We start from the raw sequence: 18,027 nt of genomic DNA, 5'->3' as shown, positions 1-18,027 counted from the left end.
TCCCCCCTCATTTTGGTTGCTATCTAGCTTTTTAAAAATAGCTTTACTGAAGTCTAATTGACAAACAATAAACTGCATATATCTGAATGTACTATTTGATAAATATATGAATTTGATAAATATATATAAGCCCCAAAAGTTTCCTCCTGCCCCTTTCTCCCTGCACTCCTCCATCATCCCCAAGCAACCGACCACTGACATGCTTTTTTTACTTGAAATATTTATACATGGAATTACACAGTGTGTACTCTTTGTCTTCTTTTAGAAGCATAATTATTTTGAGATTCATCCATGCTATTTGCTGCATGTAGCAATGATTCATTCTTTTTTTTGTTGCTAACTGGTATTCCACAAAAGAAAATAATCAAGATTTTAAAGAGATTTTCTTAAATTCCTAGCATTTTTTAAAATAACTAATAATTTTAGGTATTATCTATAGGAAATCCTTGCCTAATCTCAGATCACACATATTTTCTTCTAAAGGTTTTATAATATTTGGTTGTACATTTAGTCCTATGGTCCATTCGAGTTAATTGCATATGATGTGAGGTATGGATTGAAACTTATTTATTTTTACATAAAGACATCCAATTGTTCCAGTATCATTTGTTGAAAAGACTATCTTTTCTCTACCCAATTGCCTTTGCACTTTTGTTGGAAATAAGTTGAACACATCTATGTGGGTGGGTCTATTTTTGGACACTATTCTCGTCCATTGATCTTTATTATCTTTCCTATGGTGATAAGAGTTGTGTGAACTTATTTTGTTATAGCCCCATGTGAGGAAATGTATCTCCTATTTTAATTTCTACAAAAATCTCATGAGGTAGACATCCTACCTCATTTTTCAGATGAGGAAGCAGAGAGACTCAGGGAGGTGAAGTTATTTGGGACTATATAGTCATTAAGAGGAGGAATCATGATTTGAATCAGATCTGTCTGGTCCCAAAGGCTGTGCAATTAACCACTTATAGTAAACAGAATAATGTCCCTACAAAGTTGTCTGCGTCCTTTTGGGGACCTTTTGGGTTGCATTGTCATGCATTTTATTGGTGATAATGCTGAAGTGCAGTCTAGTGCTCCTAAGTGCAAGAAATCTGATATGCCTAATGGAGAAAATACGTGTTAGATAAGCTTCATTCAGGCATGAGTTACAGTATTACTGGTCACATGTTAAATGTTAATGCATTAATGATATATATACGATTTCAAATATTAAATGAGGAATCTTTAAACAGAAACACACTTAAAACAAGGTTGTGTATTGACTAGTTGATAAAAATGTAAACAGAGGCTTGAAGGAATATAATTCTGTATTTCTCCTAGAAACAACATTTGGTATTGGATAAGTCATTATTGAAACAATTTTATAGAATTTTCATGAATAAAGAGTATTATTTTTGGATTTGGAATGTTCCCCAAAGTCCTATGTGTTAAGACTTAGTCCCCAGCTTGGTACTAATGGGAGATGGTGGAAATTTCAAAAGGTGGAGACTAGTAAGAGGTTTTTAGGCCATTGGGGGCATGCCCTTGAAAGGGACTGTGGGACCTGGGTCCCTTCCTTTTTTTCTCTTTCACCTCCTGGCCATGAGGTAAGCAAGCCGTTTGTTTTGCCATGTGTTCTTGTTATGATGTGCCACTGCAAGCCCAAACCAACAAGGCTAACTAACTAGTCAAAACTGTGAGACAAAGCATACATTTCTCTTTATAAGTTGATTATGTCCATTGTTTGTAATAGTGACAGAGAGCTGACAAACACGTCTGTACTTTAACTTGACAGTTACACATGCTATGAAGAAAAGGCCTCTTAAGATGGGATTGGAGTCTAGATCTCAGTGATACAAAGATAGGTGCATAGAAATGTGAGAGCTATTTCCCTATCCTATATAACCAAAAGCCAAATCTTCATCTAAATCAAACCTGAAAGTGAGGTTTCTCCTCTACTTCCCTGAAAAAGTCCTGTTGGTATAAAATTATTTTACCCTTAAAAGAAAGAATGTCATTAGTTTTGTTGTTTAAGTTCTAGTTCATTTCCTTGAAAGCCAACCCCTTTCCTTGAAATAGTGGAATCTATGAAGGAAAGACAAATAATGCTTATGAACCAGACTTTGAAAAATACTATTTTGATAAAAGTTATAATAGGCAGACTTAAAATACTTCATAATTACAAAAGATCTTTCAATAATCACAAAATATATTTTTAAAGGTCTTCTTGGTCCAACTCTATTTCTTAGTTTGAAATTCTGTTTTCATCTCTTATTTTTTTATTCTTTATTTTTTTCATTTTATATTCTAAATCACATGGTATAATGGTAGCCTTTGGACATTTTGATGGATCAGTTCAATATGTAATAAATATTCTTTTAAAGATATCTTTTAAAAAATTGTTTATTTATATATGACAGTGGAATGCATTACAATTCTTATTACACATATAGAGAACAATTTTTTCATATATCTGTTTGTATACACAGTATATTCACACCAATTCATGTCTTCATACTTGTACTTTGGATAATAATGATCATCACATTCCACCATCATTAATAACCCCATGCCCCCCTCCCTTCCCCTCTCACCCCTCTGCCATATTTAAAGTTCGTCTATTCCTCCCATGCTCCCGCTCCCTATCGCACTATGAATCAGTCTCCTTATACCAAAGAAAACATTCGGTGTTTTTTTTTGTTTGTTTTTTGGGGGATTGGCTAACTTCACTTAGCATTATCTTCTCTAACTCCACCCATTTTAAAAATGTCTTTAATTAATTTACTTTTATGTGGGTCTGAGGATTGAACCTAGTACCTCAAACATGCTAGGTAAAATCTCTCCCGCTGAGCCATAACCCCAGCCCCAATATATAATATTTGTGCTTGCTTATTGCATATTAAAATATTATAAAACTGGGACATAAATACTAAATTATATTTCTACTTACCCATGCTCTCCATATTTAATGGTTCCTCTTCTTCAGTATCTAGAATATAATAAAATGATATCATATGTACATTTTTCAATCAAGTAAATATCTTAGTTTATTGTAACCTTTTGCCAAACGGTATAATTTAGAGCATAATTACAAGTATACAATGGAGACTTAAACTGTCTTATGAATAATTATAGAAAAATCTGAGTAATTGCTTTTCTCGAAGTTATTGCTTAGTGATACACTTTCTACAGCATTCATCGTATGTATGGTATTTAATTGATAGTGAAACAAAATGAATCCAAAGTAAAAATTAATCCCCAAATATTGAAATCTGCATGTGTTTTTGACTTTATGGCAGCAAAAATATTTCATTTTGCTTGATACATGAAAACAATCATTTTGGCTGCTAATATATGTAGAAGAAACACAAATCCCCTTTGAATGAAAAATAATCTTACCAGGTAATGGTTTATGTTTTTTTTTACCACGTTTCCCACCACCTGGGCTCTTTCCTCTTTGAGCTTTTGGAGCCATGGTTCTGATGTAGGCTGCTGAAAGAGAGATTATCATTAGTAAATTCTAGCTTACGATTTCAAATATCATTTTGTGAACATAATAATATGTTTTCTAAACTTTGCCCTGGACTAAATCAACATGTATTTTCAGTGGAGTAGATGTTCTGTGACCAATGGTTTATTGTGAAAACAATCTTGCTGATAATATCTTGTTCCAATGGAGCCATTCAGCTGAAGCACAAGATGGTGACCTGCCAAAATTTCAAAGTTTCCGCAGAGGCCCTGCCATGGAAGTGCAACAGAGTGCACTGGATCCCCTGCTTCTCACTACTGTTTCCACCCCAGGTGGTTGATCTCTGCTGCCTTGTGCTGGGATCCAGCACAGGTGCCCCAGCTACAAAGATGAGCTTAAAGTCTGCTGGGAAGGACAGGCCCACAATGTGCATATATGTACATAATTGTTAAATAAACAGTTTAAGTTGTACATTGGCCTTAGCATGTGAGCATATAACCACTAAGGTCTCATTTATGCTGTCAGAGGCTGCCTCTGGATGTTTTCCGTGGAGTTGCTTATCGGTTTTGACAAGATATAATACTAATTAAGGTCATTACCATCACATCAAATCCCCATGTTCTCCAAGATGCCTGCCTTGCCCATTCCTATTTAATGGTCAGGAGTGTGATTTCAGGAGTTTAGCCAGCAGTATTTAAAAACAGGCTCTACTTTTAACCAGCTGAGTAACTCTAGGCAAATTACTTAACTTCTCAGTTTATATTCATCTCTTCAATGGTAAAAACAATGACCTTCCTCACAGGGAGTCCGTGAAGACTTAAGATTAATCAAAAATCTCATCATCTTCAACTCAGTTATCTCAGAATGGTTTGTTTCATTTTAACAAATCAACACAGTTTGACTATTACCTCATAACCTATGATCAAAGAAAATCACAAGTCTTTTTTTTAAAACCTAGTTTCCGGATTACAAAAATCTTGACCCAAAATATGGGTGCCTATAAATATCTTTATCTTCAGATTTTTGCCCAATACGCTTTTCAAATGGTAATAATGATAGCTTGTGGTTGTGGAGCATTTACTACGTGCAAGGCATGCTTTTAAGCAATTCATGGGTACTTTTAACTTAATCTTAACCTTATTTTATTATTACTGCTATCTTTATCTCCACTTTATGATGAGAAAAGAGGCCCTGAGAGATTCAATGACTTTGCTGAGGGGACACAGAGAGCAGTGGGCAGTGGGTCAGGCTGTGAGCCCTTACAGTACAGCTATAGGGCCACGCTCTCTCTGTAATAAATTGTCCCTCAGACTGGAAACCGTTTGTTATGTTTCATTACAAATGAAACTATTTGTTGGGTACAGTGGCACACACCCATAATCCCAGTGACTCAGGAGGCTGAGGCAGGAGGATGGCATGTTTTAGGGCAGCCTCATCAACTTAGAAAGACTGTCTCAAAAGAAAAAAAGGACTGAAGATGTAGCTCAGTGGCAGACCTTGGTTCAGTCTTCAGTACTACAAAATAAAACAAAAACAAATGAAATTATTTAAAATCATTGTCTTCATATAGAAAGGCACAATTTATGATTTAATCATCACTATATTATTATGATGTAGAAATCTGAATTTTTAAATATTTTTCAAAAAAAAAAAAAAAAGCTCAGCTTCAACTTTTCAGACTAAATGTTCTCTATCCTACTTGTCAGTTTTAGCATAATTTCAGGCCTTGGACCTAGCTCTTTTTTGTAAAGATTTCTTTTCAGTGTACTTATCAATTCCTTATCTCCATTTTCTATTTCAGGAGCATTTGGCTTAAAATGCACACACAAAAAATGAACACTACCTAGCCTCATCTTGCACACCACTCACTGGCATGTGTGCATGCACACATACACATACACACACAAACACACCACCACCGTCACCACTATTCCTTCTCATATTATCTATTGACTAGGATGGACAAGGGGTTATCCTAGGTATTAGGGAAACAGCATTGGACAAAATAGGCAAAATAGGGGTAAAAAATGCTTGCCCTGTTAAAGCTTGCATTTTAGGATGAGACAGAAAATGAAAAAAATAAAGGAGCACAATAGTGAGTATTTAGGTGGTGATAGTTGCTAAGAGGAAGAATAAAGTAGGAAGGGGAAAGGAAGTGCAGGAGTGGTGCAGCTATGATTTTACAATCTCTGACAGGGGAGGCCTCACTAAGTGTCACCGGAGAAAGTCCCAGAGAATGGAGGAAGCCCAAAATGCAGACATCTTGGGGAGACAGACAGAGTGTTTCTAATTCAAGGGAAAAGCAAGTATGAAGCGTTCTGAGGGCAGGAGTGCTGCCTGCACATTTAATAAAACAGCCAGAAGGAAAGTCTTCTTGTCATTGGCACCCTGTCCTTCTGCTCAGGTTCCAGGGGCCCTTGCAAAGTATGGGGCCAACTCTGGGGATGGGAGAGGGATATTCTGCCTGCTTGCCAATAGGTAGGAATGTATGGTCCTTTTTACAGGGAAGAGAGGTAGGAGTTGGGGACAATATAATTGGGAACAATTGTATAATACACACAGGGGGGTAGGTCAGGTATAAGCTTTAGCTTTCACTGTGAACAAGTTGTGGAGCTACTGGATGGTTTGGAGCTGAGGAGCTGCTTTACTCCACCTGACCTGCGTTTTAACTATGAGCAGGTGCGCTGTGTTAAGACTGCATCAAGGAGAGGGCTGAAGCAGGAATCCAAATGAGAGACCTTCAACAATTCGTGGAAGAGATGATCGCAGCATAGATCAGGGAGAAAGTGGGATGAACAAAAATGGTTGGGTCAGCCTGGTGGCATGTCTCTATAGTTCTAGCTACTCTGAGGGCTGAGGCAGGAAAGTCTCTTTGAGGTCAGAAATTCAAGGCCAGCTTGAGACTAGGAATTTGGAGCCAGCTTGGGCAGTGTAGCAAGACTCCATCTCCTAAAATAAAATCATGATTTGGATTCTAGTTGTATTATTTAGGTGGAGCTAATGAAATTTGCTGATGACTTGATATAGGGTCTGAGAGAGGAGGGGATAAAGGATGATTTTAGTGAATTTTGCCTAAGAAATTGAAGGCATGGGGTTGCTATTTGTTGAAATAGGGAATATTAGGAGTTGAGGGCATGTGAAATTAGTCTCTGTAAATTGTGAAGATGGGGATTATGTCTTTATGTCCATTGGCATAATCCGTAAAACTAGCATAGTGAACATACTAGAAAAATTGTTTTAAAAAGTTGAATTAATGATTGCTTAGTTTCCTCTTCCCTTCTGCCATTTTTTGTGAGTCTCCAGTCTGGACAAAAGGTTTTTTGCCTAATGGTCCATGGAATTTCTAGTATGCATGCTGTATTAGTTTTTTACTGCTGCCATAACAAATTATCATAATCTTGATGACTTTAAACAACACAAATTTATTTTCATACATCACTATAGATCAGAAGTCTGACCAAGATTTGAAGTATTAAGTTTGAATTAGGTAACAGTTTAATACCATCATTCTCTAAAATACTCAAGGTAAACAGGTGTCCATTTCTTTTCAAATGCTGCTTTTAAGTAATCTGTGTACTTTGATTGAATCTCAATTTTTGTAGAGGAACAGTTTTCCAACAGTAAATTGACAAAATTGGAAGACACATTATAAATGCCTGCTGCCTAACCAGAATAGCTCATTTACTACTTTCACAAATATTAATTAACTTCTGTCTCTAAATTATAGACTAGTGACCAAGGGTAAAGGGAGAATCAGGTTGTTCTGTAGTTTTTCAGAGGCCGCAAGCCTTTTAAATTAAAAAGCAACATGTCTTAGTTTCTAAATAGAAAATTCATTAGCTGAAATTAGACTGGTGAATATAGTCAAAACTGGAAAGAAAATGATAACTTTGGTAGTAGCTATCTTACAATGAATTTGTGTTTCAGGAAAAATCTCATAGTTTATTTTAGTAATTACAAATAATAAAAACCCCACCAATATTATATCTAGAAAACAAATCACTTTTGGTTGGAGGTACCTATAACAAATGAATAATGTATAAGTATGTCTGCATACTTTTAATAAGTACACTTATTTCAGGTTTATTTTTATAAATATTTTTATTTTTTTAAAAAAAAAACTCAAATAAAAAATACTGATTTTAAATTATAGTTGGGCTTATTGAAGTTTTTCATAAAAGTGCATATTTTATATACTGAGCATGTTATATAATACTTTCCAAATTTTATTTTTCCATTAAATTGATTATTAAAAGGTTATGAACACATTTTCAATATCATTTATTGCTTTACTGAGATTACTCTGAAATGTTCACATTTTTCCTGTTTCCAGCTGAAATTGATTTGTACTTACTAATAATAACAGAAGAGCTATCTCATTTCATCTACTCCCTAAAGTAAAGGTTATGTCCAGGGATTTGTGTTATGATTGGTTTTCAAAGCATTAGAGCTGACTGGATTTCAACCAGAAATTGTAGAAGGTAACGCTGAGAAATGTTAAGCATTTCGTTAAAAAATATTTTCAACGTTTGAACCACTCATAGTCATTATAAATTAATCCATCCCTTCTAGAGTACTTTCTTGCTACCAAGGTACCAAGGTCACATTGTCTATCATCTAGGTTAACAGCCACAGACTTCAGAAGCTGACGAATTGGGTATTGGATGAGTCTTCCAAAAAGTGGATCAAAACCCAAGATGGTGCTCCACTGACTTCAGAGTTGTCCTTGACGTGGTTCCAAGCTGACTCTCCAGACTTGTCCATAACTATATCCTCTTGAGATGCTTCTATTATTTAGGAGGATGACTACTGCAGATGAAGGAATATGTGGTGCAAATTACAACTGACATAGCACAGTGACTTAAATAGCCACAATTTCTTCTTTACCTTCTTTGTGTGATACACACAAGCTGTTTGCTTATGCCCATCTTTTTGCCATATTTATCTGTGGCCTGTTGCCAGCAGATCTTGATTTGAAAAGACCTGTTGCAATAGCATCTTTTCTTCATCTAGGTCCTCAGAAACTTTACCTTTCTGAGTCTTCTTCAATTAGCTGACCTTATCTAAGGTCATTAGCCTCTCATCCCAAAGTATTTATAAACTTATCATGCTTGCCTCCCATCTTTTATGTTTTTAAACAGATATTTAGAATAAAATTTGAGACTAACATCTTGGGAATTTGGTAAATGTGTCTCCAAGAACTGCTTGTCAGTAAATCTCCATTAAGACCCTGATTAGTCTTCAGGGTTCTCCTGGGCCTTTCAGCTGTCTTCTGACAAGTACAAAACATGCACCCCTCGGAGATAACCTATGTTTCCTTTGTCTACTACTCTTGTTTCCTCCCCTCTGTATCTATTTTGCTTTCTTTCCAAGACTGAATATTCACTCATTTAAGTAGATGCTGTCTTAACACTTTATCCTTTGAAATGTCCTGGCACCCTTCAATACTAGGGCTCATTAAAATGTCTCCTGAATTCTCAGCCCTCCTTTTCCACAGCTTCCTCTGGTTCCTGCCTTCAACATGTCTTCCTAGTCCAAAGCTCCTTTTCTATTTTGTGCCATAAATCCCTTTGGCAGCATGGTAAAGCTCATATATCAGATAAAAATGTGAGGTTACAAGAGAGATAGTCTATATTGAAATCTAGCCATTAATATATTTTGAAAAACTATGCTTCGTTAATTCATGTGCTTCTTTATTAACACATTAAATAAGATCAAGCAGTGAGTCTAACAACCACCTTAATTTTGGAGGTTGTAATGAGCATAAATAATATATCTGTAACATCTATAATATGAAAAGAGGTATGATTTATTTTTGTGACAAAATTACAGTTCCTGCTATTACTACTGTGGTTTGTTACCAAATGAATACATTTAATTTAAGTTAGTGAAAATAAACATATAATTTTTTTTATTTTATATATATTTATTTTTTAAATTCCTTTTTTTTTTTGGTACTGGGTATTGAATGCAGGGGCACTTGACCACTGAGCCACATTCCCAGCCCTATTTTGTATTTTATTTAGAGGCAGGGTCTCACTGAGTTGCTTAAGTGCCTCGCTTTTGCTGAGGCTGGCTTTGAACTTGTGATCCTCCTGCCTCAGCCTCCCAAACTGCTGGGATTAAAGGTGCATGCCAAAGCATCAGTGTAGAATTTTTTTTTTTTCATCCACAGAGTCCCCTTTACCCAACCCTCTAATCTAGATCATAACACTTAGCTGACCTTCCTGCCTGTGTGCTAAGTGGAACAAACATCTAAGGCCTGCCTTCAGAACTCCAGTTCCTAAAATGCAAATCTTATTTTTCAAGTCACTTTTCTGAACTGGAGCTAATTTGAAATGCAAATTTCACCCTCTGATTCGGTAGGCCTATAATGATTGTGGGACCCTGAAATTTTAAAAGCAGTACCAGGCAGTCCTGCACTGGTGGTCTGCACATCACACTTTACACCATGGGATAGAGTCCAAACTTGTACACATGTCCTTCAACACCCTTCGCAGTCTACTCATCACACTCACCTTTTCAGTTCTTGTCCAGCCTCACAGGGTTACCATCCATTCTCAAACAGTTCTAGTACTTCCCTGCACCCCCTCACCCACTCTCTCTCTGTCTGGAGAACACCCTACCCTCCAGCCATTTCTGATCCACACCACGTGCATCCTTTAAGGTTCCACTAGGCACAATGTGACCAGTTTTCTGAAGCCACCCCGACTTTCTCTCAGACTAAAATAATCTTGTTCTCTTTAACACATTCTAATCTCACTGTATGTTGTTAATTATGCCAGACCTCTGCAAAAGCCGAAGGCCTCACACTCAGAACTGCCTGAAAAATTGCTGTTTGAATTTATTTAACATTTAGCATTCACCATACACTAGGGAGGAAGGAGAGAGAATGCATTTTAGCAGAAACTCACTACTAGGTAAAATAATCCCTAGGGGAATAGGTAGGGTCCTTACTTTCAAAAAGTTTGTATCTGCATTCATCTTCCTGTTTATTTTACAGTCCTGAAGTCATCTAACTACTAAAGCCAGCATTAGTCTTTTGTTGGATCCTCCCCCACCCTGAATAACCAAGATCGTGCCATTTTTTTAAATATTCATTCATTTAATGATTTATTGAATGTCTACTATGTGTCAGGCAATGTAATAGTCACTGAAGATATATAAGCTGTGGACAAGTCAATACCTGCTCTCAAAGTTCTCGTTAACTGCTCTTTCTTTGCCTGCTTGGCTAGGTTGGAAGCTCTCTCTGAAAGCAGTGAAAGTCTTATTTTATTATTGTTGTTGTTATTTTCATCTGTATTCTTCACCTCAGCAATGCAGAAATATTTCTGAACTCCCTTGAAAGAGTGAATAAAATAACTTTTTTTCACTCCTTTCTCGTTCAGAGCTGTCCTTACCTGTTATGGATAAACTGAAGAGAAAGAAGAAAAGCTCCTTCGAGAACTGCAGATGGGAGTTTGACTCTCCTCTCTCAGAAAAACAAATCCCAAGAGTACAAATCGCAGCTCCTTCGCCGGGTGTTGCCAGGACGCATCCGTTGCTAAGAGAGAAGAGGCGGTTCCTCTGCTGAGATTGACAAAGCATCATCACCAATACAGTGTTCGCTCTCCAACAGTTTCTTTTAGAGATGGCTTGTGATTGGTTGCTGGGTTGTGACGTCACCTAACGGAAGCGAGGGTTGTACGCAGTTTAACACTGACCGGGAGGGTTGAGCAATTTAGGTCTGTTTCTACGTCAGTGGCCAGGTCTCACAGGCTTGGTCCAAGCCTCGCACCCACCAAGAATCCTCGTGGGGTGAGCTCTCTAGGATGGGTGACTAAGGGCTTATGGAAATTGCCCTTTAGGAAACCCTTGGGACAGCTGCCCCGGCAACCCCTCTCTGGCGAGCTGAATCCTTCCTAGGAACCTGTCTTAGAATTCAGGTGTGAAGAGGAAATTGGGTTCAACCGGGTGTCATGGGCGTCCCAGAACTGTTAATATAGTTTCCTCTTGCAAAAATAAATTTTTCATAGAGTTTGACTCGTCCTGGATGTCTGAATCTCAGGGGTGGAAACGTTTGAATCCCTGAGTAACTCTAAGGATCATTTTATCTTGTAATTATGAGACCCAAGGGATTCAGAGTGAAGCTCAAGCTCTCTGAACAGTTTCCCTCTTTTCCTTAAAAAAATTAATTATAACTGCCCTAATTTGTAAATTGGCAGAATTTAATAAAACAACGCAATTGACTTCCATAATTGGTCTGAATTAATTTTCTTACATTCGATATGAATGAAACACTGGAGAAGAGGCTATAGGCTTGTAACATAAATGACATTTAATCCTAAATAAAGATTTTACATCATACATAGAAAGATCACGTTGATTCTTTACAATTTTAGAAGAATTTGCGTGCAAAATCCAGATACATTTTACTATAGGAATCATGAAAGGAGGTGGAGGAGGAGGGGGAGGAGGAGGAAGAGGGGGAAGGAGGAGGGGGAGGAGGAGGAAGAGGGGGAAGGAGGAGGGGGGAGGAGGAGGGGAGGGGGAAGGGAGAGGGAAGGGGAGGAGGGAGGGGGAGGAGGAGGGGAGGGGGAAGGGAGAGGGAAGGGGAGGAGGGAGGGGGAGGGAAGGGGAGGAGGGAGGGGGAGGAGGAGGGGAGGGGGAAGGGAGAGGGAAGGGGAGGAGGGAGGGGAGGGAAGGGGAGGAGGGAGGGGAGGAGGAGGGGAGGGGGAAGGGAGAGGGAAGGGGAGGAGGGAGGGGAGGGAAGGGGAGGAGGGAGGGGGAGGAGGAGGGGAGGGGGAAGGGAGAGGGAAGGGGAGGAGGGAGGGGAGGGAAGGGGAGGAGGGAGGGGGAGGAGGAGGGGAGGGGGAAGGGAGAGGGAAGGGGAGGAGGGAGGGGAGGGAAGGGGAGGAGGGAGGGGGAGGAGGAGGGGAGGGGGAAGGGAGAGGGAAGGGGAGGAGGGAGGGGGAGGGGGACGGGGACGGGGAGGAGATGATCTTGGCAGAAGTCTTATCTAAACATTGTTAACCTTTTCCTGGACTCTTCTACTCCTGATGCTGAAAGATTAACTTTCCCCTATCTCAGTCCTGAGTCGTGTTTCCTCATTCTGTGTGCTTTCCTGGTTGGCATCTTATTTTTCCTCTCAGTATAGAATAGCACCTTTAAATGCATCCGTGACCATCATTTCTATATTCACAGCCTAAACTTCAGACCTGAGTTTTCACTAACTATCCGGCATTTCTAACTACCAGTCTAGTTTGTATCCTGATATTGAATAATTGCTACATAAAGATACTGAATGAATGAGTGAATTAATTTATTACTATGCTGTATGTACCACAGTGTAGTCAAAGCCAATCCATTATCTTTCAGATATCTTTCAGAAATCTTTCAGAAACATTTTTCTTTTTTTATTTCCTGAGGTAAGAGCATCACTGTCTATCAGTGATAGTTGGCAAAATTAGAAAATTGAGTCATCCCTAACTTGCCTTCTATTGCTCACAATCAACACATTATTAAATCCTATAACTTTTCTTTTGCAAATATCTCTCTAATAATCCATCTCCTCTTAACCATCTTCTATGTCTCCCTTATTTCAGGTATGACTTATCTACCATCTAATGTCTAGAATTGTCCTATCTTCTCCTGTCTCATTTATTTGCCAAGTTGCCATGAAATGTTCTAAACCAGGGATTCAATGCTGAGCCTGCTTAAATATCCTCAACCTGGCATATGAAGTGCTATGCAGAGTTCTGAATGATACATTTAAAAACAGGTAGTTAGACTTTTCTCTCTTCCTTCCTCTCTTCCCAGTGCAACCCATTTAGTCCAGTGCTTCTCAACTGAAGACCCCTAAGAGCTGAAGGGCATGAAAAGAGGGATTATGGGTTAGTAGTAGGCTGATGAGGGGTTATAAATTGAAATAGATTTCTGCAACTGATATATTAGTTTTATATAAAGAATTCATGAGGTTTTTACATTCTGCTTCACAAGGTATTCATGTTTATTTATTTTTGAGGGGATGGTGCTGGGGATTGAACCTAGGGCCTTGTGCACGCTAGGCTAGCACTCTACCAACTGAGCTATATCCCCATCCCTCATGTTTAATTTTTAAAAATGTATAAAACCACTATTAGCTAGAATTGATATTAAGTTGGATAAACACAAATTATTGCAAGGCAACTGTGACATACTTATCCCATTCTTTTCCACAGCTCCTGATGTACTACTGGACAAACCCTGGAGTGGTGTGTTCCAGGGTGGGAGCCAGGGCCTTAGTTATACAGGGCTCTTGATAGCTCCCCCAAAATGCCATTCCCTTTCACAAACATCTGCTCATCCCTTTATTTCTGTCCAGCTCTACCTCCACCCATATGCCTTTCCTCGTCTTCATTACTTGATAAACTCCTTTTTAATTTTCAAAACTCAAACATCACATTCTCTGTAAAGCTGTTTCACCTTTTCCTCTGTTTATCAATTAGAGTAAGTATTACCTTGTGCTGCAATGGCTTGTTTATATGGGTGTCTCCCTTTAAAAATATTAGGGGTGGCAAAGTGTTTCATTCTTTTATATTTGCACTGCCAAAAGTAGCATCTGATATATTTGGTAAAATATGCTTAGTTATTTAATTGGCTGTTCTTGAAAACAGACCTAGAAGGAGCTAATCAAAGCCTCTTTGTATTCTTCTAAAGAATTTTTCTTGAAAAATAGTCATAATTCACTGAAGTCAGATATAAGGAAGTGAGAAGTATAACCTTGTGATTTAGATGAGACACCAAGCACTTCTGTCATCTTTTCTTTAGAGATATCCCAAGGGGATGTATGTTTGGGGGAATGAGTCATAAGCCACATGTCAAGAAAGTTAGAAATTAAATGGAAAATGTTTAGAAATTTCTTCATGTTACAAATGCATGATTGACTGACCGTCCGTTCTTTCATGGGAACTTTCAGAAATGAAACTTTCAGAAATGAAACTGCACTATGGTCACAGTGAATGCTTCCATCCAGGGGATGCTGATTTAAATTTGCCTGAAACATAAAAATAGAACATAAAACTTAGTCTTGGGACTGGGGATGTGGCTCAAGCGGTAGCGTGCTTGCCTGACATGCGCGGGGTGCTGGGTTCCATCCTCTGCACCACATAAAAATAAAATAAAGATGTTGTGTCCACCGAAAACTAAAAAAATAAATATTAAAAAATTCTCTCTCTCTCTCTCAAAAAATATTTTAAAATTTATTCTTAATTTTATTTATTGAATGGAGGTCAAGAAGTCAGGACTGAAAATGCTTTTTTGATAACTTAGGGACATTTAGATAAATTTCAGATTGGGTTTATGGAAGATGATCTGACAACTTAGATCTGAGGCAGATTTCTACTAATTATATGTATTTTAAAAGAATTAGCACAGAAACTAGGGATGGAAAACCCCGTTTTGGAGCCTTAATAAGTTTTGTTTCTCTGCACCAATATGCCTGGAGGGAGAAAAGGTGAGAAAGATGGAAATGTAATTGTTTGAATCCTAAACTAATGGAATGACCACATGTTTTCAAAATGCTTGGAGAAATATCACAGTCTAGTGCATGAGGAACCAAGGAGCATCTGAGAAGAATGCTCAGCTATAGAAATGAGAAAACCAAACAGAATGGTCTGACCTGGGAACAAAGCTTAAGCTGTTGGAGAAAGGGACCAATTGTGACATTTCTAGAGAGAGGAAAAAAAAAAAAAAAAAAAAAAAAGAACTCCAATGAGAAATTAGAAAATGTTCAACACTAAAGTGAGGAGAAAGGCAATCTTGCTACTTATGCAGAGAATGGCTTAAGTGTACTGAAACTAAGGAGTACAGGCCTGGATGACTCCAGAATTTCTGACCCTTCCCACAAGGGAATCTCTGCAGACCATAGGAAGCACACATCTCCAGTGGGGCAGTTCAAAAGCTGAGGAGGAAAAACATGGGGCTGTGTGGTACCAGAGTGGACTTCTCTGTGAGTGTAGGTGAGTCTCCCTAAACCCAGAAAGAGTTGGTGATGGGGGACCTGCTGTATGGCAGTGATAGTGCTACAATATCAGCAGGCACAGACAGCCAGTGAATACCAATTCCACATGCTTAGTGATTCTTACCACCAGGGATGGGGACACACACACACACACACACACACAATAATACTGGATTTAAAATGGGAAAATAGTGTTGAAGACTAAATCTGTCACTTTTTAGATAAGCAGCATCATATAAACTATTTTTAAAATTTATTTATTTATTTATTTTTTAGTTTTCGGTGGACACACCATCTTTATTTTATTTTTATGTGGTGCTGAGGATCGAATCCAGCGCCCCACACATGCCAGGCGAGCATGTTACCGCTTGAGCCACATTCCCAGCCCTAAACTATTAAATTCTTTAAATCTCAGTTTTATATCTGAAAAATTTGGGATCATGATGCTCTCCTCAGAGCAAGACAGATAAAGGGTGGGAGCAAGCACATTGTTGCCATAGGGGAATTCTTCAAAAGGTCATTTTTGAAATGAATTGCAAATAGTTCAGGTTTCTGTAGGGAACTCTCATTTGCTGGGAAATAGAAGAATTGATTCTTCTCTCAACCCAGCTTCAGATTTGAAATAAAATCTGTGGTGAATATTTTTGTCATGTGAGGTTCCAAGTCATAAGGTGCAATTAAAAAGCAATACTCCCATCCTGGAGTCTGCCCAGTTTTCATAGCCAAATGTTGAACGGTTCAGTATGCTCCCTCAAAGTTGTATAGTTTAGAAAATTGTGTTTAATAAATCATTTAAAATGTAAAGAACAAGCATATGTTTATTTTCCCCCTCTTGCCATCAGATAAATGGTAGATGAGCCTTTGAGGATGGATATGAAGAGATTACCCATTATTAGCCTGTCCAGATTGCCCATAGATCTTCCTCTGGTCCTTCTTACATAACATTGCCATAAAAAGGCCCGCATAGTGCCTTAAATGTGGTATATATTTAGCGAATGCTTGTTAAATCAGAATCTTAATTCTGTGCAAAGTGAATTTAAAGACATTGTTATTGTCCTTTGGTTATGATTAAATGTAAATTTAAATATCTATCTGTCTTCTAGGCATTTCCACTTGGATGACTAACACATAGTTAACCAGAGTGTGTCAGTCAGGTCAGTGCCTGCCAGGAAATACTTGTTACTAGTCCACTAGCCCGTGAAATATTTGTTACCATTCCACAAAAGAAGTGCAGAAATTGAAAGTGCTTAAAAACTTTTTAGCAATTCAGTAGAGTCTCTTTGTGTTACATATGAAGAAAATTGAGGTTCATATTCAAAATGTCTTTATTCCAGTTTTCCATTTGTACTGTATTTTATAGAAGTATCAGTGTGTAAAGAGATGAAAATGAAATAAAGCCAACCAGCCCTTTAACGGTCTGAAAAGAACTCGATTGACATCTCAGATACACATTCAAGACTAAATTCTCCCCACCTTCCTGTTCACCCTGCAGTCTTCTTCATTGCAGTGGATGGTAACTTTGTCTTCTTGGTTGTGTGGCAAAAATATATCAGATGCTATGTTAGGCAGTGCAGACAAAAAAGCCTAAGTCAATATCACGTCAGTCCTTTGCTTAAAACCCTCAACTGGCTCTCATTTCACTCCATAGAAAGCTTACATTTGATGGCCTGCAAGGTCCAGGACAACCTGGTTCCTGTTACTAGTTTCATTTTCTACCATTGCTCCCTGCAGCTCACATCTGTGCAGACACACTGGCTTTCCTGTGGTTACTCAAACACACATGGCAGGTAGCTCCTCTCTTGCATTAGATATTCCCTCTGTCTGGAACATTTAAACCACATACCCTTCAAACTTTTGCTAAAATACTAACTTCTTAGTGAGGCCTACCCTTCACCCTTTAAAATGACAACTCCCCAGCACCCTTCATTCTCTTAAGAGTATTTATCACCTTTCAGGGCATTGCAAAATATACTTATGTTCGTTGACTGTCCACTGAGAAATAAACTCTACTAAGGCAGAGATTTTTGCCATTTTTACTGCTACACTATAAATGTGTGTTCAGTGATGTGGGGCAACCATTTTGGAGATCATTTGGGTGGTCTACATTAAAACTGAAAATGTACACTCCTATAATCTAGCAATTCTATTCCTGGATACTTACCCTACCTAGGGAAACTTTTACACATGTGCATAAGGAATTGGTTCATGGATGTTCACTGACAATTTTTGTAATGGAAAAAAAAAGTGCATTAGTCGTGAAATGGATGGAATGCTATGGTACAGTCAATAAATTATTATGAAGCTGTTAAAATAAATACACTTGCCTGGATAGAACTAGAACAAAATTATCAGGTAAGCATTGAAGATTAGGTACAGAAAAATCTCATCTTTATGAACAAAAACATGCATGAATTATTTCTATATGTGAGAGAAATATTACATAGATATGAATTGAAAAGATTTACATGAATTCATGACTGAAGCTGCATTGAGGTAGAGCAGTCAGTTTTGTAATGCTTTATTTCAATAAAATAAAAAGACTGGACCTGCAAAAAATGAAAACTAATATTTGTTCAATTGGAGGATTGTGGGT

General features: G+C 38.0%; 1 protein-coding gene across 1 annotated transcript in view; it reads right to left on the bottom strand.

The window, feature by feature from the left end:
- Positions 1 to 18,027, bottom strand: part of Dnai3 (dynein axonemal intermediate chain 3) — a 73,572-nt gene that overhangs the window by 49,581 nt on the left and 5,964 nt on the right. Inside the window, exons 2-3 of the mRNA XM_027935103.2 lie at positions 10,855 to 11,023; positions 2,936 to 2,974 (exon numbers count right to left, since the gene is read on the bottom strand). Coding sequence (XP_027790904.2) covers positions 2,936 to 2,974; positions 10,855 to 11,023 — 208 coding nt within the window. The remainder of the gene's footprint in view (positions 1 to 2,935; positions 2,975 to 10,854; positions 11,024 to 18,027) is intronic.

This window comes from Marmota flaviventris, chromosome 10 (genome assembly GCF_047511675.1).
Source record: "Marmota flaviventris isolate mMarFla1 chromosome 10, mMarFla1.hap1, whole genome shotgun sequence".
Taxonomy (NCBI): domain Eukaryota; kingdom Metazoa; phylum Chordata; class Mammalia; order Rodentia; family Sciuridae; genus Marmota; species Marmota flaviventris.
The sequence above is the reverse complement of the archived record's forward strand: the minus strand, read 5'-3'. Positions and strand labels throughout refer to the sequence as shown.